General features: G+C 37.7%; 1 protein-coding gene across 3 annotated transcripts in view; it reads right to left on the minus strand.

Moving 5' to 3' along the window:
• The window catches only part of LOC116510617 (acyl-CoA (8-3)-desaturase-like), a 105,731-nt gene that overhangs the window by 52,311 nt on the left and 29,980 nt on the right, over positions 1-23,440 (minus strand). Inside the window, exons 2-12 of one of the 3 annotated variants that reach the window (XM_032220248.1) lie at positions 21,883-21,993; positions 20,065-20,262; positions 19,310-19,411; positions 15,640-15,768; positions 14,995-15,055; positions 13,020-13,093; positions 11,804-11,901; positions 10,931-11,027; positions 10,006-10,085; positions 9,760-9,885; positions 8,644-8,968 (exon numbers count right to left, since the gene is read on the minus strand). In XM_032220248.1, the coding sequence (XP_032076139.1) occupies positions 8,857-8,968; positions 9,760-9,885; positions 10,006-10,085; positions 10,931-11,027; positions 11,804-11,901; positions 13,020-13,093; positions 14,995-15,055; positions 15,640-15,768; positions 19,310-19,411; positions 20,065-20,262; positions 21,883-21,993 (1,188 nt within the window). In that variant the 3' untranslated portion in view covers positions 8,644-8,856. Of the gene's footprint in view, positions 1-8,641; positions 8,969-9,759; positions 9,886-10,005; positions 10,086-10,930; positions 11,028-11,803; positions 11,902-13,019; positions 13,094-14,994; positions 15,056-15,639; positions 15,769-19,309; positions 19,412-20,064; positions 20,263-21,882; positions 21,994-23,440 lie in introns of those variants that run through there. The other 2 variants (XM_032220241.1, XM_032220255.1) reach the window with 2 other exon arrangements.

Genomic DNA, 23,440 nt, shown 5'->3' on the forward strand with positions numbered 1-23,440 from the left:
CGGAGACCAAACCCCCACTGTAGGGAGGAGGAACCGACCAGGTGGTTCCGCCCCAGGCGACTTATGGACCCTTTGGGGTTCCAGACGGAGCTTGGGGTTATCCCTGATACCCTCGCCCGCAGTCCGGCGGAGACTCTGGTTGCTGCCTGGAACTCGGCAGCGACGGAGTCTCTTAACCGGATTGCGCCTCTACGGCCGCTCCGAGGCAGTGGATCCAGGAGGGCTCCTTGGTTTACTGAGGAACTCCGGGAGATGAAGCGCCGAAAGAGATGCCTAGAGCACCAATGGAGATCCAGTAAATCCGAATCGAGCCGAGCACTTTTGACAACCTGCGTCAGAGAGTACGGTAGAGCACTTAGGATGTCAAAGAGAAATCATATTGCCTCTCTGATTGCGTCCGCTGAGTCGCGCCCAGCCGCCCTGTTTAGGATAACCCGTTCCCTCCTAAATAGGAGGGATTCGGTTGATCCGCTGCAGGGCAAGGCTGAGGATTACGTCCAATTCCTCGCGGACAAGGTTGCTCGGCTTCAGGCGGACCTGGACTCCAATTCTGCAGACCCAGCCGAGGCACTAAGGGATAATCTGGTAAGTCATCACTGGATTGATTTTCAGGCTGTTACCCCTGAGGACGTGGACAAGGCGATGAGAGCTGTAGGTGCCTCCACATGCGTGCTGGACCCGTGCCCCTCCTGGCTGGTTGTAAACAGCAGGGAGGTGACACGGGGCTGGATCCAGGCGGTCGTTGCCGCCTCCCTTCGGGAGGGGGTCTTTCCCCCCGCTCTAAAGGCGGCGGTGGTGAGACCCCTCCTGAAGAAACCATCTTTGGATCCAGCCGTCCTAAACAACTATCGTCCAGTCTCCAACCTCCCCTTTGTGGGGAAGGTTGTTGAGAAGGTGGTGGCCTTTCAGCTCCAGCGGTCCTTGGAGGAAGCCAGTTATCTGGATCCATTCCAGTCAGGCTTCAGACCTGGCTACAGCACAGAAACCGCTTTGGTCGCATTGACCGATGATCTCTGGAGAGCCAGGGATGGAGGCCACGCCTCCATCCTGGTACTCCTTGACCTCTCAGCGGCTTTCGATACCATCGACCATGGTATCCTTCTGCGACGACTGCGGGAGGTGGGGGTGGGAGGCACTGTTTTACGGTGGTTCTCCTCTTACCTCTCAGACAGGTCGCAGTCGGTGTTAGTCGGAGGGCAGAGATAGACCCCTAGGCCCCTAACGTATGGGGTGCCGCAGGGTTCGGTCCTGTCCCCCCTTCTTTTTAATATCTACATGAAACTGCTGGGCAAGATCATCCGACAGCACGGGATAAAATACCACCAATATGCGGATGATACGCAGTTGTATCTGTCCGCCCCGTGCCAACTCAATGAAGCGATGGACGTGATGTGCCAGGGTCTTGAGGCCATTAGAGACTGGATGGGGGTTAACAAGCTTGTACTCAATCCAGATAAGACCGAGTGGCTGTTGTGCTTCCCTCCCACTAATTGGCCCAGTGTTCCATCTCTCAGGCTGGGGGGTCAAATTATACGCCCCTCAGACAGGGTCCACAACTTGGGAGTCCTCCTGGATCCACAGCTGACTTTCGAGCATCACTTGTCAGCTGTGACCAGGGGGGCATTTGCCCAGATTCATCTGGTGCGCCAGTTGCGCCCCTACCTGAACCGGGAGGCCCTCACAACAGTCACTCATGCCCTTGTGACCTCTAGGCTGGAGTACTGCAATGTGCTCTACATGGGGCTGCCCTTGAAGAGTATCCGGCGACTTCAGCTGGTCTAGAATGCGGCCGCGCGAGTGATCGTGGGTGCACCTCGCTTCACCCACGTAACACCTATCCTCCGCGAGCTGCACTGGCTACCTGTTGCTTTCCAGGTGCGCTTCAAGGTGCTACTTGTCACCTGCAAAGCCCTTCATGGTATTGGGTCTGGGTACTTGAGAGACTGCCTACTGCCAATTACCTCCACTAGACCGATTAGATCGCATAGATTAGGCCTCCTTCGAATTCCATCAACGAGCCAATGTCATCTGGCAACTACCCGGAGGAGAGCCTTCTCGGTGGCTGCTCCGACCCTCTGGAACGAACTCCCCGTGGAGATTCGTACCCTCACAACCCTCCAGACCTTCCGCACTGCGCTTAAAATCTGGCTGTCCCAGCAGGCCTGGGGCTAAAGATCCTAACCCCACCCGAATGGTATGATAGTTGTGTTTTCTTTTAACAATGTATTGTTTTATGTTCATAACTTGTTTTGTCCTCCCCTTCCCCTAACTTGTGAGCCGCCCTGAGTCCCCTCAGGGAAAAGGGCGGCATACAAATAAATAAACTATAAACTATAAGAGACATTTACAGACAATGGTTACTGAGTATCTTACTCCCATTTTCCTACCTGTCTTTCTCTGGAAGGTAACAAATGGGATGTCCGGAAAGCTTTTCTAATAGGTTAAAAATCAGCTCTTATAGAAAACCCTTAATGAAATAACCAAGTTTGTCCCAGACACCTCTTTAAAAAATATCAAAAGTGAGTTTTCTCAAAGTGTGTTTTCTAATTATTATTGTTTTATTTCTTATAATTACTTATTTCCACATGGAAGTCGTATGGTTTCTCTGGATGTCTTCTGTGAGCCATATCCCCACTGAAGTGAAAACATTTCCATTTTTCTGCTTAGAGGCACCATCTTTCCAATAATTCCACATGGGTTTTCTTATCTCTCCTTTGATAATTATGTTAGGATTTAATTTCTGTTTGGTTATCTTCTTTAAAATCCCTACTCAATCAAGAAAATATGCTCATATTGTTTCCCAGGAAAGTGACTAACGTTCCTTATGAGGGAAGATTTGTCTCTTAATAAATTTCTGTAGGCCAAATATTTTTCTCGGTCATCTCAGTAAGCAGATAGAAATCTATAACAGGATCTCCCATTTTGTGTTATCTCTGGACTTTTCCTGATCTGCACTTTGCTACAGCACAAACTTCCTCTGGCATCATCTTCCTTCTGCTACGTCTGCTTGTTCTGCAGCCCAAGGATGAAGCAGCTACAAGTCACATACCAGAGTTAAAGTATTTTCCCCTATGTTTCAACACAACTGAGGGCAGCATCAAAATATATTTTTAAAAATCGCAGGCTTTGTCAGCAGTACATTGGAAGGAGGCTTTGTGGCCGCTGTGATGGAAAGGGGACAGGAAATGGCCTTGAAGGGCAGGAGGAAGAGCTGCTGCCAAGGTCAGAGAGGCGAGGCTTGAACAAGCAGCAAACTTTAAAAAATCTCTCAGACAAGCCTCTCCCTGATTCACATGACAATAAAGAGAGAGGGAGAAGCACATTCTAACTTGTAAGAGTCTGTGATTATGTTCCAATAAAAATAGTCTATTGTAGCATTAGTTCTGATCTGCCTAATAGTACTGAAACATGTCTGGAACATGAAGCAAAAGAGGCAATAGGGTCAAAGAAGGATCACCTATGGGAGCAATAAGTTTCATGTCAGTATAGTCTTCCACCTATTCAAATGTAGGCAATTAGAACAGCCATGGAAAGAGGCAATTAGCAATTGGAACAGTAATAATCCAGATTAAACCTATTGATCTTGGGCCACATATATACTTAATTATGTTCAAATAATAGGTAACTTATAACTTATTTAAGTTTATTTACTGGTATAACTTTTTAAAGAAAATAAAAAGCAATAGAATCCAATTTATTGCAAATTATTGGAGAAAGAACTATATGTGTAGACACATGAGTTTATCAGAAATATACATGCTTGACTTCTATTACAAATGAAAAAAAAATCAATATGCTGAATTGTTGACTTTTTACTAATTGTGATTGTTTTTGCAAAAAAAAAGTGATAGTCTATTCCTTGCTCTGCAAAACATGTACAATGAGAATGTACATTAACAAAGTGAGATGCAATGTTTTAAACTTCCACTGATTTCAGGGAGAAATAGAAGCATTTAGTTTTTCTTTTGAGCAGCTCCAAATCTGAGAAATCTTGCTTTTTCATGAAAGTTTGCAGTAATTTGAGACGTGAGAAGTAAATAGTAAGGTTGAATTATATCACTGTCAAACATACCTATGAAAAAGTGAACTGAATTTGTACAAAAGGAGTGCTGATGAATATAAATAAAACACATAGAAATAAACAAGGGTTAAAACGAACAGAAGTGGAAGAGGAAATTAAGAGAAAAGAGTTGGAGTTAACACTGAACCCAGACGATACAAAGGTTAAGGAAGCTATTAACATATTAAAATCTCAATTTGACATGTTGATCTCTGACCAGGTAGCCACTAATTTATTATATGTAAAACACAATACTTTTTGTAATACAAAAAACCTGGCAGATGGTTAGCTTATCAGATTAGGAAAAAAAGGAAAACTCGAAATATATCTAAACTGATTTACAGAGGGAAGAAGGTGTTTCAACAGGAAGAGATTCAAAAGGCCTTTCCGGAATTTTTTACAGAACTGTATAAAGGGGATAAAATTAGTGGTTTAGATATAGACAAATATTTAGATAAAGAGAAAATACCTTCAGTTAGAGAAGAGCACAGGGAAAAATTGAATCAACCAATAACCTCGGGGGAAATCTTGCAGGTAATTAAGCAATTAAAGTTAGGGAAAGCACCAGGTACAAATGGCTTGACGGCGGTTTACTATAAAAACTTACAGTTAGAAATGGTAGAACCTCTTAGAGAATTATTTAATATGATTCAAATGGAAGGTAAAGTGCCTCCATCTTGGAAGACAGCGTTTATATCTTTGATACCCAAAGAAGATCAAGATACTACTCAACCTAAAAATTATAGACCTATTTCATTACTGAATGTAGATTATAAAATTTTTACTAAAATATTAGCAAATAGGTTAATGTTGGTTATTCAACAATTGATACACACGGACCAAACAGGTTTTATACAGAGGAGACAGATGAAAAGTAATGTCAGATTAATTATTAATGCATTAGAATATTTGGGAAAGAACAACCAGATCCCTGCTGCGTTTATATTTTTGGATGCTGAGAAGGCCTTTGATCGAGTTAACTGGCAATTTCTGCTGAAGATATTGCAAAAAATGCAGATAGGAGATAATTTTTTACAGTCAATTAAAGCAATATACCAACAGCAAACAGCACAAATTATAGTCAATGGAAGTTTAATAGACTCTTTTCAAATTGGAAAAGGTACAAGACAGGGCTGTCCTTTGTCCCCATTATTGTTTATTATAACTTTGGAAGTACTGTTGAATAAAATACAGGGCTTGGATGGTTTAAAAGGGATCAAGATTAGGCAGCAAGAATATAGAGTCCGCTCTTTTGCGGATGATTTGGTCATAATATTGGAACAACCGCAGGAATCCAGTATGGTCTTAATGAATACGATTAATCAATATGGTCAAGTGTCTGGCTTTAAAATAAATTTAGGAGAAACAAAAATATTAGCTATAAATATGAATACTAAACAAAAGGAAGAATTAGGAGTGATGCTAGGATGTGAGGTAGTTAAAAAAGTCAAATATCTTGGAGTTAACATTTTAACTTCAAATGGGAAATTATATAAGCATAATTATGAACCACTTTGGCATAGTATACAGACGGAGATGAAAAAATGGGAGAAATAGCACTTATCTTTGCTGGGTAGGATAGCGGCAGTGAAAATGAACATTTTACCAAAATTTTTATTTCTTTTCCAAATGTTACCTATACTTAAAAAAGATGCAAATCTTTTAGAATGGCAGAAGGGTATCAACAAATTTGTATGGGCAGGAAAGAAGCCGAGGGTAAAGATGAAAATAATGCAAGATGTATGTGAGAGAGGATTGAAACTACCTAATTTAAAACTATATTATGATGCAGTGGCATTATCTGTAATTAGTGATTGGACTCATTTAACCAATGATAGAATATTGAATATTGAGGGACACGATCTGGTATATGGTTGGCATGCTTACCTGTTATTCAACAAAAAATTGGATAAGAATTTTAAAAGTCATATCTTAAGAAATGCTTTACTGCGGGTCTGGAAAAAATACCAATATAAATTAAATGACAAGATACCCATGTGGGCAATTCCTAGACACGCAATTGAAAATATGAATATAGCATAAAAACAGGATAGAATTACTTACAGACAGCTTCTTACCTCGGAAAGGGGGGTATTACAATTAAAATCCTTAGAGGTATTAAAAGAGGAGAAGGTAGTTCAAACATGGTTCCAGTATGGGCAATTACAGGCTAGGTGGAAAATAGATCAAAAAATTGGTTTTATCCAAGTTGAGGATAATTTGTTTAAACAAATAAGAGATCAAAGCTTAATGCATATAAAGAGGATATATAATGTATTAATACAGATGGATTCGGAAACAGAATTAGTCAAAGATTGTATGATAAAATGGGCTCAAAATATTGAAGAACCAATAATGTTGGAGACATGGGAAAGAATCTGGGTAAGAAATGTGAAATTTACACAAGCTCAAAATCTGAGAGAAAATTTTTACAAGATGTTCTATAGATGGCATTTAGATCCTAAAAAGTTGGCTTCTATGTATCCGAATATACAGCCTAAATGTTGGAGGTTTGGTTCTCTCGATGCTACATATTATCATATATGGTGGACCTGCCAAAAGGTTAAGGCATTCTGGATAAAAATATGGTGGGTTACGCAAAATATCTTTAAAAGAAGGATAAAGTTTACTCCTCAGTTATTTTTACTAGGTATATGTACTGATTTTACAGTGGTAGAGACTAACTTGATTCCGCACCTAATAACGGCAGCAAGACTGTTGGTGGCGCAATACTGGAAGAAGGAAGACTTGCCTACAATCCAAGAATGGACATTGAAAGTCACAAACTTAGCCGAGATGGCTAAAATATCGGCATATCTTAAAGATCACTCAAATGAGAGATATAAATGAGACTGTAAAAAATGGATTGACTATATACAAAATAAATACGGGACCAAGAAATTCCAGTTAGCCTATGCTTAAGATCAGAAATGATTTAAATTGTTTAAAGTTAGTTCAGCAAGAAGAAGCTAAGGTCAATGTAGAATGTCATTGATTTCTTTATTTCTTTTTTCTCAATAGATTTTAGACTGTGTTAGTTAAAAATCCATACCGTGTACGGGTTCTGGGAAGTCAGGGGGGGAAGGAGGAAGGGGTTGGGGGTGGAGGGAGGGAGGGGCATACAAAAAAATTGTACTTCAATGTTTTAATGATTGACGAATGATGAAATTTTTGTGTTTTTTAAAACAGAAAAACAGAACAGAACAGAACAGGGGAAAAAAAGAATTTGTAGAACTGTTTTCTCTTTTTAAGCTACTGAGGTTGTTATTCCACCAAAGTTTCCTACTTCTCTCTCATTCTCAACTTTACTTTCCCCTTGCATGAAGCTTTCCCAGAATGGTGATTTTTTTTAAAAGGATACTTTCAAAGTGGGGAGATTTCAATGAATTGAAAGATTCTGAAATAGAAACTGAAATGGAAACTGAAGGATTTTGAAATAGTTCCAAGTGACTATAATTCTGACCTCTCAAGCGTGGCAAGTGTGTCATTTCCACACTTGAAGATATATTCCTTGAAAAATTATTTTATTTTAGGCAGTCCTCACCTTACAAACAATATTGGGACTGAATCTTGATCATTGAGTGAAACAGTAGTTAGGGCACAACGTAGGGAAGAAACTCATCATAACTAGATTCAGCAGTCTATATGGATTTGAAAGACAAAGGAACTCTTTTGAAGACAGCAAAGTCCACATTTGGAACAGAGATGACTGCTGGTTTGAAAGAGGGGGTCAAAGAGGCCATGTATGCCAAAACTGAACATCCTTCTCTCAACAGAAGGAGAGGGATATGACATCATCTATCTCCAATCTATAACACAGTCCTTTCAACAGTTCCAATAAGGCTCCATACCCATTTGTACCACTCAGGTGTCCCTGATGAGACAGATAAACCTCCAGGTGGCCCTTAATCAGAAGTGGTATTCAGCAGGTTCTGAGCAGTTCTGGAGAACCGGTAGCAGAAATTTTGAGTACTTTGGAGAACTGGTAAATACCTCTGACTAGCCCCGCCCCCATCTATTATCTGCCTCCTGAGTCCCAGCTGATGGGAGGAAATGGGGATTTTGCAGTAACCTTCCCCTGGAGTGGGGAAACTGGGACTTGGGAGGCAGGGAATAGATGGGGTCGGGGCAAGTCAGAGGTGGTATCTACCAGTTCTCCGAACTACTCAACATTTCTGCTACCAGTTCTCCAGAACTGGTCAGTGAATACCACCTCTGTCACCCTCCCAATCCAAGAAGAAGCCCCTAAAATGAAGAAAATGACAGAAATATAAACCTGCATGGTCATCTTGGTGATATTATTTGTTTGGTGGTGCAAGATACCTTTTCATTTCTCTTATTATTAATGAATGTGGAAGAATTAGTAGATTTCTCCCAGTATTGGAAGCCCTGGGGGAGAGAAACATCAAGTAAATTTGAAAACAAAATAGAAGAAATATGGATTGATTTCTTAGCTGCTTTTTGTATCTACTGATGCAATTTAATCTCATATCATAATCCAGAATCCACTGCAATAGCAATTAAGTTTATTTTCATAACCATTGCAAAACAGAGGTCAAATGTAAAAAGCAGAAACAAAGCAATTCAATGAAAAGTATTAAGAAACTTTATTTATAATACATCCAAGACCCAGAAGCAGGAAAGGGGTTGGGGGGAGGTGTTGCTTGCAATGCTTATATTCATTAGGAAACATGCCAAAAGTTGAGCTGAGGCCAAAAGACTCTTCTGCATTCTGTTTCATTCACAAATTACTCTAGGTTTTCTATGCCTGGAGCCTCTCAAGATCCACCTCAGATCTATCTTATCTCTTCATCCTTCTTCCCTTGTTGAAGGCAGATTTTAGGATTTTGTGTTTTCTGTTCAAGTTGATATGCTTTGAACCAGATTTCACCCGCAACCTTCAAGGAACTGAAAATAACAGAAAGTAAATTTCTCTTCATTGCCATGAAGTTAAGTCCTATTTAGAAAAAGCCTCTGATTCAAGCAGAGAAGTGAATTTAAGTGCAGTAAATTGAGGACAGAGAAAGTAGCACAAAAATCTGCCAGGGAGTGATACTTATCCTTTTAGGTATTTGACATGTCTTGACAGTATCTCTAGCTTGCATAGTCTGCCTATCTTTAGGAGGCCACCTGAGTATGTAATTTTCATGCAAGCAACATGGAAATAGTTTGCCATTGCCTGTTTATTTTTGCAGCTTAACAGTCTAGCTTACAACCTTTTGTTGATGGATTCTATCAAAATATTACCAACTTAGATTCTGCTTATCTTTTTTCAAGATCACCCAAGTACAGCTGGGTGCTGCCACCTATGAAAGGCTCTTGTTAACTGATAACTAATTATTTAATACTAACTAATTTTATAAAAGATGCATGTGATAGTACACATGCTTAATGACTAGCATCTCTCTCTTTCTACTATTAGGCTTATTTTTATTCTTAAAGGATCTACATCCAAAATCTTTCTTCTCGTTAGCAGTGTAATACTTTGCACACCAGATCTCTTTTGTTCAGTTGACATATTCACATGTATATAAGTATGTCTATATTAATTGCATGTTCTCCTTTCCCCGACTCTCGAGAGCAAAGCCATGCAGATCCTTCATTTGATTTCATTCATTTCATCTGTTTGGCTAACCTTTATATCTTGAATGTTTCCTATATCCCCAACTCCCCTTCTGGCCTGATAGTCTGATACTTACTACACAATGTCAGCAAAGCCAGTGAAGAGAGGTTTTGACTGATATTCAATACCATGTTTAGCACACATGGACTTCACCAAAGGAGCCACCTTCCAAAAGTTGTGCCGAGGCATCGTAGGGAAGAGACTATAGGCAGAAAGGAAGGCAAAGTACTTGTGATACTTAACTATCTTTTTGCCTTATTCAAACTATGAAGCAGTTTCTTACTGATAGCTTAAAATCTCATTGCCCTAAATCAGTACTCACTGGTGCTCAATTTGAAAATTCAGGTGCCCCGTTACCCAGTCATTGAAAAAAGATTGATTCACATTGCACGTTGACTGAAGCTGGGAGAAGAGAGAAAGACAGGTTTTAGTCCAGACATACCGTGAATGAAGGAAGATCAAGCAAATGTCCACAATATATATTTATATTTGTCCATGATTTATATTTATATTCATGTTGGTTGGTTTGTATGTATTGGTATATAACTAGTATTTTTAGACAAATATATTGAATTTTGGAAATCTTAAATTATATTACCCTAATAGTAGAGTTTAAATACTCATTTGTTATCACATCTGATAGTCACCATTGTACAGTTTTGAAAATTGAGAATTAAAATATAATTCTAGCAATATATTTATTTTTCATTTTGTGAAACATTTCTTTTCTACAGTTACTTTCAAATCTTCCCCTTACTGATTCCAGACTGAACCAAGTTGTCTGGTATGATTTGAACTCACAGGCCTCCTTTTCTAAAAAGAATATCCTGATCTGGATGAAAACCAGATGCTGGGAATGGACAAGAGAGAACTGATTCCTGCACTGGCCAGTTTCTCTTTCAGTAAGTGCTATTATCTTAAAATGAGGCCAAAGGAATTGAATCTCATTTCCATTTTTATAAAGTCCAAACCAAAGCAAGGGCAATCATAATCTATAAGAAAAGGCATAGCATTTCTAAACACACTTCAAACTTTTCTATCATAGGAAAAGCAAGGTAAAAGAAATAATAATAGGTAAAAATAACATCCAAAAAGGAATTCAGTTTTTACATGTGCAAATTATAATTGATCCTGTGGTATTTGGATTATTATGGATCTGTGAATTATGGTCATATAATAAAATTACGCAGACTAGCTAAAGTTTAATCATATACAGCCATCAATTTTATTTCTCGGATCTCTCTTACCTGTGTAGAGAACCAATCCATGTTTTTATCATGATCAATGCGCATAGGAAGATGATTCGTCTGTGTTATCCATGTAAATATAATACTCTCAAGAACTCTGAGAGACAGAAATGAGGCAAAGTCAGGCAAATTAGGCAAAGTGAAACTATATCTACACAAAGAAGCCTTTAAGTAGAATAGTGTGACAAATTTATTTGTTTGTTAGGCTTAGAATGCAAGTCATTTACTAGACCTAATGATGCCTTTCTATGGAAATCAATACATTTCTAACACTCCTCCAGTGACAATGAGTCAGATTCAAATGAAAGATTAGGACCCCCCCAATCTTTCTGCGGTAGTGGACAAATTTGGAAGGTTGAGCAGATATCTTGGAAACTGATCCCAAATGGAGTGGCTTGGCTATATCCCAGATAGCTATTATAATGCCAATGGTAGAATTGAAGCCTACACATATGGAAGTTAGGAAAAGGATAATCTAGAGCTGAGATGGCGGCCTATGGCACGCATGCCACAGGTGGCACGGGTAGTCATTTGTCAGGGCATGTGAGTTCAGCCTTTTTTAAAGCCATTTTTCGCCCTCCCCAGGCTCCAGAGGCTTTATAGGCACCTGGGGAGGGCAAAAAGCCTCCAGAGGAGTAAAAAGGACCCTACAAGCAAACCAGAAGTGGGGGGAGCACCTCTCTTGCATGCATGCGCACAGTGGTGTCATGCGTTACATTATGGGTGTAGCATGCCCATGCACGACCCCCCCTGCGTTCCCCCCCTTATGGCATGCGAGCCAAAAAAGGTTCGCCATCACTGATCTAGAGAATAGTCAGGGTCTGGGAAGGGATAGTGAAACACAAAGAAAATAGCACATATAATGAACATTACTTCAAAAGAAGGAGGTATCCCAAAACACCCTTGAATCCAAATATGGGGTTGAAGGCAATAAAGAATCGGATAAAATATGCCAGAGTCCATGCTATTTCCTGTAGAAGAGAAGAGAAGGAATGGAGATTAGAATAGCATCTTTCCTTGCTCCAAGTAGACACCCTACATGGAATCTTACTGAGATCAACATGTATATCTTCTGGAAACTCTGCTCTGTTTACGGCCCATTTTGACAGAACCAATTCTACCCTGGGTTCTTTTTTAAAGGATTGACAGATTAACTGATTGAAAAGAGCTATAGAAAAAATTCACTAGAAAGACTGATTACGCTTGTGGGTTTTTTTAAGTACAATAATTTGAGCTCACATCATTCCAGGAAGTGAAAGAGATGGAGAGAAGTTTCTTTGCATGTTGTTATTAGGTGTTTTTTAATTAATCAGAGAAGACAATCATTTTATATAGTGATTATCAATACAAGAGACCAGGTATGTTGTAAGCACCAGTGTTGCTGTGCATGTGGACCTACCTGTTTGAGCTCATAAAAAGCATTATTTTCAATAACTGACATGTTTTTGTGATATCAGGTGAGAATGTAGAGATTTTATTTGCTTTGTTTATCCCACAAAATTTCAGCCATTTTTAATTAGAGCACTTGACAATAGTACATGGCAAATTCCCATTTTAAACAAGGCTGGAAAAGTCTTGTCTCCCATCTTCTATATTAGAAAAGAATAAGTCCAAACCCATTTCCAATCCCTCTAATTTTTTTTAAAAAAAGATGAACCATAACTTTATAGTTGTATTCAAGCCACCATAAATCATTTTTTGATCAAATCCTTCATAATCTCTACTTGAGAAAACTGGATTGTAATTCTTTTCCATTCTTAGTTCAATCAATGTTATTGTCCAGTTGCCTCCAAGGTTTCCCCATCCTGCCTTCTACATTTGTTTTCCCAGGCAAAAATTGAATGCCTTCTTCATAAAAGGCCTTTTGATAGCCAGCAATAATTCATCTGGAAGCACTTTGGAATTGGGTGGCATTGACTTTCCCATTAACAATATCCCCATCCCCAAATTTTTATAAGCACTTAAAATGGTTTAGTCTTTTCAATTCGCTTAAGGAAATAAAATTCTAAACCTAGAAACATACCGGGGGGAGGGGGGTGTCTCAGTATTGTATTATTTAATATTTGGTATGGATTATCTGTGTACTCACCCTCCAGAGCTTGCGTTGGAATATAAAGTACAATGAGTAAAATTGAAAAGTAGTCAATACAATCAGAGGCAATGCTGTAGAAGGAAACAAGATGCATATATCCATTAACTGTCCTTTCTAAACATAAAAGAAGCATCAACCACGCTCCTCAAATGTTCTGTATTTACCATTTTATTTAACAATTATAATTGTACTTGAGAATCTCATCATCAAAAATAAATCGACTCCAAAACTTGTATGTGGCAGAGACTGCCTGAATTGTGCCACTCATACTATTTGTGCTGGCTCCATTAGAACCACTTGACTAAAATACACCTGAATGAGCTAAAGGAAGATCTGTTATTCCTTGTGATAAGTGGACAATACTATCTTAATCTATTCAGATTTGTTTAGAGGAAAAGCCCTGGTAAATCCAGTGAGACCAGCTTTCAAGTGTTTATATATTCATTCATAAAAGACATCATGTAAAACTGCCCATCTTGTAAAATACAACTCTGGGTGACTTACAACAATATAAAACCTCAAACTAGAGACAGGGCAAGCTACTAGTATATATAAAGAGAGCACACCCCACCACCTTCTAGCACCGATGATGTTACCTAATTGGGTAATGAAAAGTCTGCAAGAAAAATACTGGCCTCAAGGAGCACCAAGGACCCCACAGTTCCACTCCAACTACAAATATTCTCTTCTATTGGAATCACCTGAATAAAAGGCATTTTCCTTCAAAAGAGGGGAGGGGTTAATAGTCCAGAGGAAAAGAAGTATAGAGGCACAACAGGGAAAGTTGCAAATACTTTGCTTGCTGACCAATAGCAGAGAAGAAAAGGAGAAGATATTCCAGAGAAAGGAACTAAGGGAGAACAGTGTTTGTAAGAACAAAAAATAATTATATAATATTACCACAGAATACAATATTGGAATAGAATAGAATAATTGTACTCATAATAATTATAATTAATGTAAGAATACAGAACTAGCAATAGAATAAAATATGAAGTAGAGGCAACAGAAAATACGTTTACACCTATAAGTTACAAGTTTTGTTTTTATATCTTGGGTTTCTTTCAAAATAAAATATCTCTGTAACTCTTATAGGAAGATATGTTTTTTTTAAAAAAAAAACCTTGTTCAGAGTCCAATGCTTTTGTGGTTCTTGAGACTCAGACTCAACACTCAATCTAATTGAAGACAGTTTAAAAAATACTTATGACAGAGGTTCCCTCTGATCTACTGTAAGCAGTTAGTTGTGGTGCCCACCAGCTTGACTGGCTTCAAGAAAGGATGGAGCTCATGATTCAATGGCTAGTACCTTGGATGGCAGTGTGGTAGCTTCTGAAGGCCACCTGAAGGAAGAGCACTAGATTTCCTTGGTTGGTTATTGTAAGAATGGACTGCTGAACTTGATGGGCCAGGGGTTAGATCCAGCAGGCACCATTTATGATCCTATGAATAAAGCAGTTTCAAAAACAAAAACAACTGCTGGTGAAGAGGTTGGACTATATTCTCCATTATGTTCTGGCCTCTCTTCCATGGCAATTTTCTTCCACTGTAATTTGATTTATGGATGCTCCTCAGCTGTGTCTATAGAGCATCAAATAATTGAGCAGTTGCATGAGAAAGTGCAGTACCCTCTCCAGCTTGCCATTTCTCTCTTTGCACTGTTTAGGCATAGTCTGTTTTTGAAGGTATGGACTTAGAATCGGGATGCCTCCCTCCAGCTTAAATATGTATATTAAACTCATGGGAATCTGTGTGGTCTGAGAAAGGAAAGAATTCCTCCTCATTCTCTGCGTTGTTCTGTAATTGCTACTACTGCTCTTCTTCTTCCTCCTCCTCTTTAACTTATCATTATCATTTATATTAATAAGAGTTGTTATTAATCTAAACTGTGCTGGGGATTAAGTAGAATGCATAACAGAAGAAAAAGTTCATTTGGAGTTTAACAGGAGGTAGGGGGAGAAAAGATACTCACTGAAGAAAAAATATTTGTGCTGATAGTTATAAGGCATGTATTTCTTTTTCTGCAAACCCAACTGTAAAAGAAAGGCATGAAAAAAGCAAATAACTTTCAATAGGTAGTTATAACTTAAGGCTCCATTTCTATAACATCCTTTTCATCTGCTGTGTGAAATAAATTCTCAGGCAGGAAAAAAGCAAAAAAAAGTGAGAGGTACATAGCTGTCACAATAATAAACTGTAATTGTTGTAGTTAGAATAGATTGCAGTCTTTATTTTCAAAATTTCCAGGTGCAGAAACACATGGCAGAGCAAGATAGCTTTTAAAATTAAGTCCTGCAATAGAAATACAGAAAGAACAGTCTTAAACTTAGATTTCTTAGTCAGGAAAGGAAGTTGTCCCTTTTGGTAGCAGAAACACTAGATAAACTTTTACTAATCTTCCCATTAGTAGAAGGCCCCAAAGGAAAGCATTACTGATGGAGGTGGATCTGATGGGTTCAAAGTGTTCCATTGTCTCACTACCAGCTCTTCAGCCATACCATCCTATAGCCACCAAAATTAATGTCCTGACTGGTTTCGGTAGGGGTGAATTAACAATAAAAAGGAGAATGGCCAGGTTTCAGTAAAATCTGTTGTCATCTAAACAGTTGCTTCTTACCTCCAAAGAAAGAGTTTCCCCTAATGAAAAAATATAGGGATGAACTGAAACATCTGGGTCCTTCTCGAAACAGTTGGGTTTAGCATGATGCTGGGAATGGTGCAAAGACCACCAATTAGCTGAAAGCCCCTGTAGAGGAAGAGTGAAAGAAAGCATTCAGGCTCTTTTAAAAGATTGCTTGACTATTTAGTGCTCTGCTTTGAAGAGGTAATACAGAGGAGATTCCATTGAATCTTTGAATCAGATTTTCAAATAAGTTTGAGATGTTGAATAAGCTGACTCTGAATTATCTTGGAGAGGTTCAAAACAGTTTGAAGATTAAGTGCACTTTCTAGCTTTGAAGAATCTCAAGCATTCATTGCATATGTGGCCAATACTGGGGGGAATTTTGAGTAGTGTAATGAGTTCCCTAATATTAACTTGAGTTGGTGGCAAATGAGTTTTATCACCTTTCAAAATCCTGCCTGCCAAAGCACTGGAAGAGGTGCTACTCTGTATTTGTGCATTTAGAGAGATTCACCTGTGGGGAGAAACAGAAAACAAAATAGAGACCTACATCTATTCTGCACTCTCTCTCTTTTAATGAGTCTTGCTTTTTCTTGCTTCCATACCATTTTATTCTTACTTTTCTTCGACTCACCTGTAGTACAGTCCCTATTAGCTTTGGGTCCAGTATTTTCCTTCCTTTGTCACTGGCATTTAATTAGGCTTATTGATCAGGGAATTTTATCACTGGCATTTAATCAGATTTATCACTAATTGAGCTTTATCACTAGCATTTAATCAGACAAAAGCAGGTGAAAATAACACCTGACATGCTCATCTAATTTCACTGATAATGTTGATAAAAAGATTTTAATAGCAGTGTTAGGAAATAGATTATAGGAAAATAATACCATTTGTTATTAAGAATGTTCAAGCAGGGTAAAAAAAAAACTAGGCATGCAACAGATGATATAGGATTTACTGTAGATATAATGGACTTAAAATAAAGATCAACTTGTAATCTCATTATTAGATGCTGAAACTTTTTTGATAAAATACACAAACCATTGATATTCATTATGTCTGTCTGTCTGTCTGTCTGTCTGTCTATCTATCTATCTATCTATCTATCTATCTATCTATCTATCTATCTATCATCTATCTATCATCTTTATGGCTGTGTGTGTGTGTTCCAGCATAACTCTGGAATGCCTTTAGAAATTTCAACCAAACTTAATACACAGATGACTTTCTGTCTGGAAAGTCTGTGGGGGTAAGACACCCCAACACCCCCTCAGTGTGTGTGTGTGTGTGTGTATTTCAGCATCACTCTGGAATGCCTGGGCTGCTGAAATGAAAAGGAATGAATTATATCTGTAGTGTCAAATCACAGTACTTTTGACAGTGGTAGTGTGCATTTTGGATTCAAGTTCTGTGAAGATATAGCCTGTTGTGCCTTAAAATGCCATCTACTCTACAGCACAGTGCAGTTGCCATGGTAACAGCTTCACAGTATTCCATAAGGGGGCTCCCTCTGGTAAGGGGTATTGGTTGTAAATAAATACCCAGTAAACGCCGGGTTATCAGCTAGTATTAAATAGATTTGAAAATCCCTTGGAATTCATAAAATAGATTAAGAATATTATATCTGCTACTAAAGTAAAAATTAATGACATTTTCTCCCACTTTTCCATAATTTAGAGAAACTAAACATGGATGTCCAGTTTCACCCTTGCTTTTGAATGTCTGCATTAATTAATACTTCAATCAATATTTAATAGTCAATGTAATTATTGATATTTAATCATTTTTGGTTTGTGTTATTAGACAACAGAGAAATATCTATGGAGTACTACATAACTCAGTTGAATACAAATGCCCACATTCTATTGTTTATTTCCAAACCTCATACTGTTGCTTTAGTATTGATGCAAAATAACAGAATATTCTGTTGTCCAAATCGGAATTGACACTAATAGGTAAAAATTGGGTTACCCATCACTAAATATCAATTCCATATTTGCACTGAATCCATTAAATATTTGACATACACATATGTATGTAGGTATGTATGTATATACACCGAAGGATACAACATGTAATATAAATAAAATTGTTGGGGGTGTTTCTTCAGATATCAATAGATGGAGATCATTAAACCTTACGCTTTGGGGAATAGGTGAATGCTCTCAAAATGTATGTTATTACCAGATAAATTTATATTCCGAGAAAAATTCCAGTTTAAACATTGAGAAAATATTTTCAGAAAATAAATTCATTCTTTACAACATTTCTATGGAGTTCTTTGATTCTGAGAATATCTTTACAGGAAATCCAATTTCTAATTAATGAGGCAGGATTCGGTTTTTAGAATCTGGAACTATCATGCTTAACTATAGTCAAGTATTAAATACTGAAAGCTAATAATTAGAGTAACTTTTCCAATATAGGCAACCTTGGAATATACATATACAGCACTTTTGGTTGGATAGACAGCATTACGATCTAAATATACAAAACTCTGGTGCCTCTGAAAACAATTACATTAGTTATAAACTTAAGGAAAGGAATGTCTACTTTTAAAACACTGTTTTTTCCATGCCATATTGACCCCGTGGTCCACACTAAATTGGCACTGGACAAGACTTAATGGAATTCAAGGACAGCTGGAGTGGCACTGCTTATGGGAACATAACTTCACAACGATTCCCCTCTTGACTCTGCCTCCCCCAACTCTGCCTCTCTTTCTCATATAGAAACATTCTTCAGTCTTTAAAAAAAGTAGTCACAATAGCACACAACCTGCTTTTTCTAGTTAAATTTGATTTGAATGTTTTCTGTTTTACTTCAGTATAACTGCTCTATAGGCTCTTGGTTGGACAACTAAGAGACTGTGCTACTCTTTTTTCATTCTTATTATTGCTGCCTTAAAAGAGTAGAAGAGGAATGTTTCAAAATTTATATCAGAATTCTATAGAACTCTTTCAGTCTACGTATTAATCCAAACTTTGCAGTGTTGATCACAGGTGGCATTCTGCCAGTTTGCCCCAGTTTGGGTGAAGGAGGCTCCACCCACCTGTCTAGACGTCATCACAGAAACTCTGCGCATGAACAGAAGGTTCTGCACATATGCAGACGTGCCATGCGCAAGCGCACACTCCCAGTTCTAAACCAGTAGCAGAGGTAAGAGGATTTCATACCTGGGGTTGATACCCTCAAAGGTATCTGCTATGTTATTTTCATTTTATTCTGTACCCCAAATGAAAGAGTTATAGGCATTTTGATGCTTTCCCATTCGAGTCAAAAACACAACTTTCTTGAATTTATCTAACATGATCTTGATCTCAGATCTCCTATATGAATCAGGTTTTGCCACCTTCGGATCTTAAATTGGGGTTGGCTTTTGGTTAATTTGCGCATTCATCTTGTTCATTATAAGTGAAATTCCACTCTTGGTCTGCAGTTAATAATGACAGACAAACAAATGGTATGATTTAACATAAGAGAACTCTCTGTGTTCTTTGAGTGGGAATGTAAAAATGAGAATCCCATGTGACACCTCTGTTATAAATAACACAACACATTTGATATTTACTCATGAAACTTTTTTATGCATATTTGGAATATTCCATATTATTTCCCTTCAATTCCATGGAACATTCTAAGAATAATGTACCTTACTTACCTTTAAATAGCACATTACAAATTCATGCCAAAGGTGGTTCCATTTTGGATTACTGAAGACTGAATGATGTCCTAAATCATGTTGTAGAAAGCCTGCTTGAGACTAAAAGAAAAAGGTGATTAGCCACAGAAGGACTACCTTTTGTGTCACTCCTACAACTTATATCCAATGGCAATAGCTATGCAAGAACTGCTAGGATAGATAAAATAAAGATTCATTCATTCTAGGATTTTTTTTATTCAATCAAATGGGGCGGCCACCCAGAGAAGCATTCCAAACAGGATAGGCACAAGAAACCAATTCTACAATATAACCACAAATATCTTCCCCAAACGTATCTGATATTTTGTGATAGGCAGTGAGGAGGCATGGTAGCTTTTTAATGCTCTATTCTTGTGTCATTACTGTACTTCAGAATGGGAGGGTTGAGATATGAGATGACATGGCGTCATAGAACATAGAATTTAAAAGGACCTTGCAGGTCTTCTAAGATAAATGGCTGCCTCTTCTTTTCTACATAATCATCTGTTGGGCAAAACAGAAGTGGCTTTTTATCTAGCTGAATTGCTTAGTCTCCTTCAACCCTTATTCCTCCAAATAATTGAATGCAATCTTATGAAGGCAAATGACAATTGAATATGTGTTATTTTCTTTATAAATAAATTATTTTAATTTGGTTGAAAGACAGTCTGCTGTAGGAAGCCAAACTAGCGGAAAATGCCATTTTACCTAAAAAATAAAGGCGAGAATATTACCTGAGCAAAGGTCAGCAACACAGTGGCAATAAGAAAAGATGTTTTAGATATCCCAAAATACCACAAAACAAACCAGCCAGCAAAATCCATTAGTAAAATATGCAGAAGTATCAGGAAAAAGAAGAATTGGTTTGGCTTGAAGAGTCCCAACGTTTCAACAGTGGACAGCAATTCCCGAAAATCTTCTATTAATAATTTCTATGGGAAAAATTTCAGAAAATTTGCAGGAGTTTTGACTTTATGGATACGGCATAGCTAGACAGTGGCATCAACAGTTAACATCAAGAACAAATGAAAAATGGTTGCATAAATAAACTATTTTTCTACTTAGTGACTGCTAGACAACTTAGAGCTCATGTTTGGGACACTAGAAATCAACGTTTATCTGCATTTAATAATCTTGGCAAAAAGCAATAATGGGGAAACAAAGAAGTGGGAGGGAGGGAGAGGGAGGGAGGGAGCAAGAGAAGGAGATATATATATGATTTCATGTTATAGCTTGGTATAGTTTGGTAATGTATAGCTTTATTGAGTGTCCACAAGGCAGCAATTTATATATTCCTCCAATGCACATACTAATCTATGGTTGGATAATTACTAGTTTAAAAAAACCCACTGACTGTTGTGTTATTGAGTACTATTTTTATTTGTATATTTATTGTAAGCTATTGGCACATTACATTCATTTATAGAATATATTTGTACTATATTTCAATTTTATTAATATTTACTTAAATGTAGTATTTTATTACCATTATAAAATATGTAATTAATATTACGAATTAATATTAATCATTATTTCTGATTAAATATTTATGGAACTCGATGGGGCTCTATTTCCCTATTTTAATCACTTTATACAGCTGCCCACTCAATAACTTTCAGCAGGTTACATCATTAGAAACCTATTGGCCAGAAGTCCCGTCACAGGACATTCCCAAGCATGATCAATGCTGTTTCAGGGCTCTGCCCACGCCTGAAACCTGACTGAAAATGATCCAGATAAACCATTTTCTCCGGACTCCCTGAGGCTGCATTGCAATCACCTGCTTGTTAATCTTAAAAAGACAGGCTGGGATTAATTAGGCGGAGGCTGAGGAAGGCAGCCTGAAAGAACTGAGTTTACTTACCCAAACTGAAAGGCAACTAAACTTTAAAAAATACCTTTGATCTTGTTTGGCAGAATGAGATGAAAAGTTATCTGATGGGACATAAAATGAGGTTGCTCTACATGTGGAGGATGAAAAGGGTAAAACTGAATACATTCACTCTACATTGGACACTAGCTGCATATGTCTTGTTGAGACGACAGAAGCGTCATTGTGGGGGGAGGGGTTATTTGGACTCCATTTGAATCTGTGGAAGCTAAAGAAGCAAACAAGGCTATCTCCATGTTATTCTCACTGTGGATTAGAGTCTTGCTTGCTTAGTGGAAGCAGACAGGGAGATGAGAGGAGGCCAAGTGTGAGTGATAGTGAAGACATCCTCCAGATATATTTGGGAAGGATCAAGTGTGGCTTCAAGGCAATGAGGTGGAAAGTGGAAGTGAATGAAATGGCAGATATTAAATTCACTTCATAATTTAAAGCCTGCTGAAAAAAATGGACTTTTACTGTTTTTATAAATGCCAAGAGATTGGGGTGAAGTACAAGGACAATGCAGAAAGATTGAGGAGCATCTTATAAAATCTCTTCTGTTGACCTTAGTAGCACATCAGTTTTAATGACAAAAGTGATCTTTGAATCAACCCAATGATAATTAAGGGTTTGCAGTTGAACACCATAAGTCACTACCTCAATTTTCTGTCTCCAAACTTACATTTTTAGTGGGTTCAAAGCTGGGCTGATCAGGTGCCAATTCCCCAATCAAAAGTGATGCCGTGTGCTTCCTTACTAGGGTCTTGTCAAGGTGAAAGGCTGTAAAAGGATCCTAAAGCCAAAACATAAAGAAAAAAAGGGGAAAAAATATTATAATTAAGAACCAATTTAAAGTCAACCTGGAAGAAACATGTTTAGGCTGAGTGGTTATATTTGATTCTTATCTTTATTCTCTCCCATTCAAAGCATGACAAACATAATTCCCAGGAGGTGCTTTACGGAAGATATTGAAACACACTATTTCGGAAATTAGCTCTGAAGGGTTATGATTAATTCTAAACTATAATTATTCTGAAAATGATTTTGGCTTCATGTAAAGTCTGGAGCAACAGATGACAAAGAAACTGCAGTGTTTTGCAGAAAATATCAAAGACAGAAAAATGTATAAACCACATAATTTAATTGTTTAATACTTTCTTTCTAGTTTTACTGCTTTATTTTGCAAAGAGAATTCCTGCTTTTCTGCTCTCATTTTAATTTATTTATAGGTGGAACATGCACAATTTGCTTAGTTCTGCATTAACTTTTATTTAATTTTAAAGTTGAGAAAAATATATATTTCTTTTTAAAGATATTAATAGTAAGTATAAACCTAAGGAATGTAAAATTTTCAAAAATACAATATGTAGACCAAGTAAACAAATGGAAGAATCTGCTTAAGGCTTTGAAAAATAAAGGGGAAATACAAAAAACAAATCAAAATAATGATTTGGATAATGACTTTCCAGTGGATCTAAAAAAGAGGTCTGCTAAAGACTAGCCTCTGTGATACAACAAGAAAGATAAGATCTGAATGAATTAAAAAGCAAGAGTGTTCAAAGTAAAAGAAAGGAATGAAAAGCTATTCCATTTGATCAAGTTTAAAATAAAATATACTTTTTATAAATCGCTGGTAACTCTTTATGGGCCTTTTGCTGACACCAGGACTTAAAAGTTGATCATCTATTGTTGTGCATATAGAAGGATGGGATTTGGAAAAGATAGACATTTGTTTGTAATTTTATAGCAGGTAATAAGTTATCAAATTTCTTTTTACTTTGCATACTGAAGATTGGAAGATCTTTATATATAGTTCTTTTTATTTCTTCTACTTCTTTCCTTTTTGTTTTTCTGTTGTTTCTTTCCATTTTTTAATGTATGTTAATGAAGACTCAATCATCCAGGCTAAAGGTGTTTAAAGGTGGAGCTGGAACAACTCTTTCCACACTCCTTACATTTGAATCATGACACCCTAAATCTCAGATTAACATGGCAGATAAACAAAGTTTATTCCAGTTCCATAATTCAACCTTTAGTTACCTTTGGCCTGGATAATTAAACCTTTATTGACATATATATTGCAACTCATTTCAGGGAGAAACACCTGAAATTGATGGGGCAATAGTTGATACATTCCAACCACTCTCTGACTCTGCTTAACTACCGGTAATTTTTACTCTGATTGATGAAGTTGCTTGGATGAGCAACTGAATATCTCAGATTAACAAAGTTTGGTCCAG

Source organism: Thamnophis elegans, chromosome 1 (genome assembly GCF_009769535.1).
Source record: "Thamnophis elegans isolate rThaEle1 chromosome 1, rThaEle1.pri, whole genome shotgun sequence".
In the NCBI taxonomy this organism is placed as follows: Eukaryota; Metazoa; Chordata; class Lepidosauria; order Squamata; family Colubridae; genus Thamnophis; species Thamnophis elegans.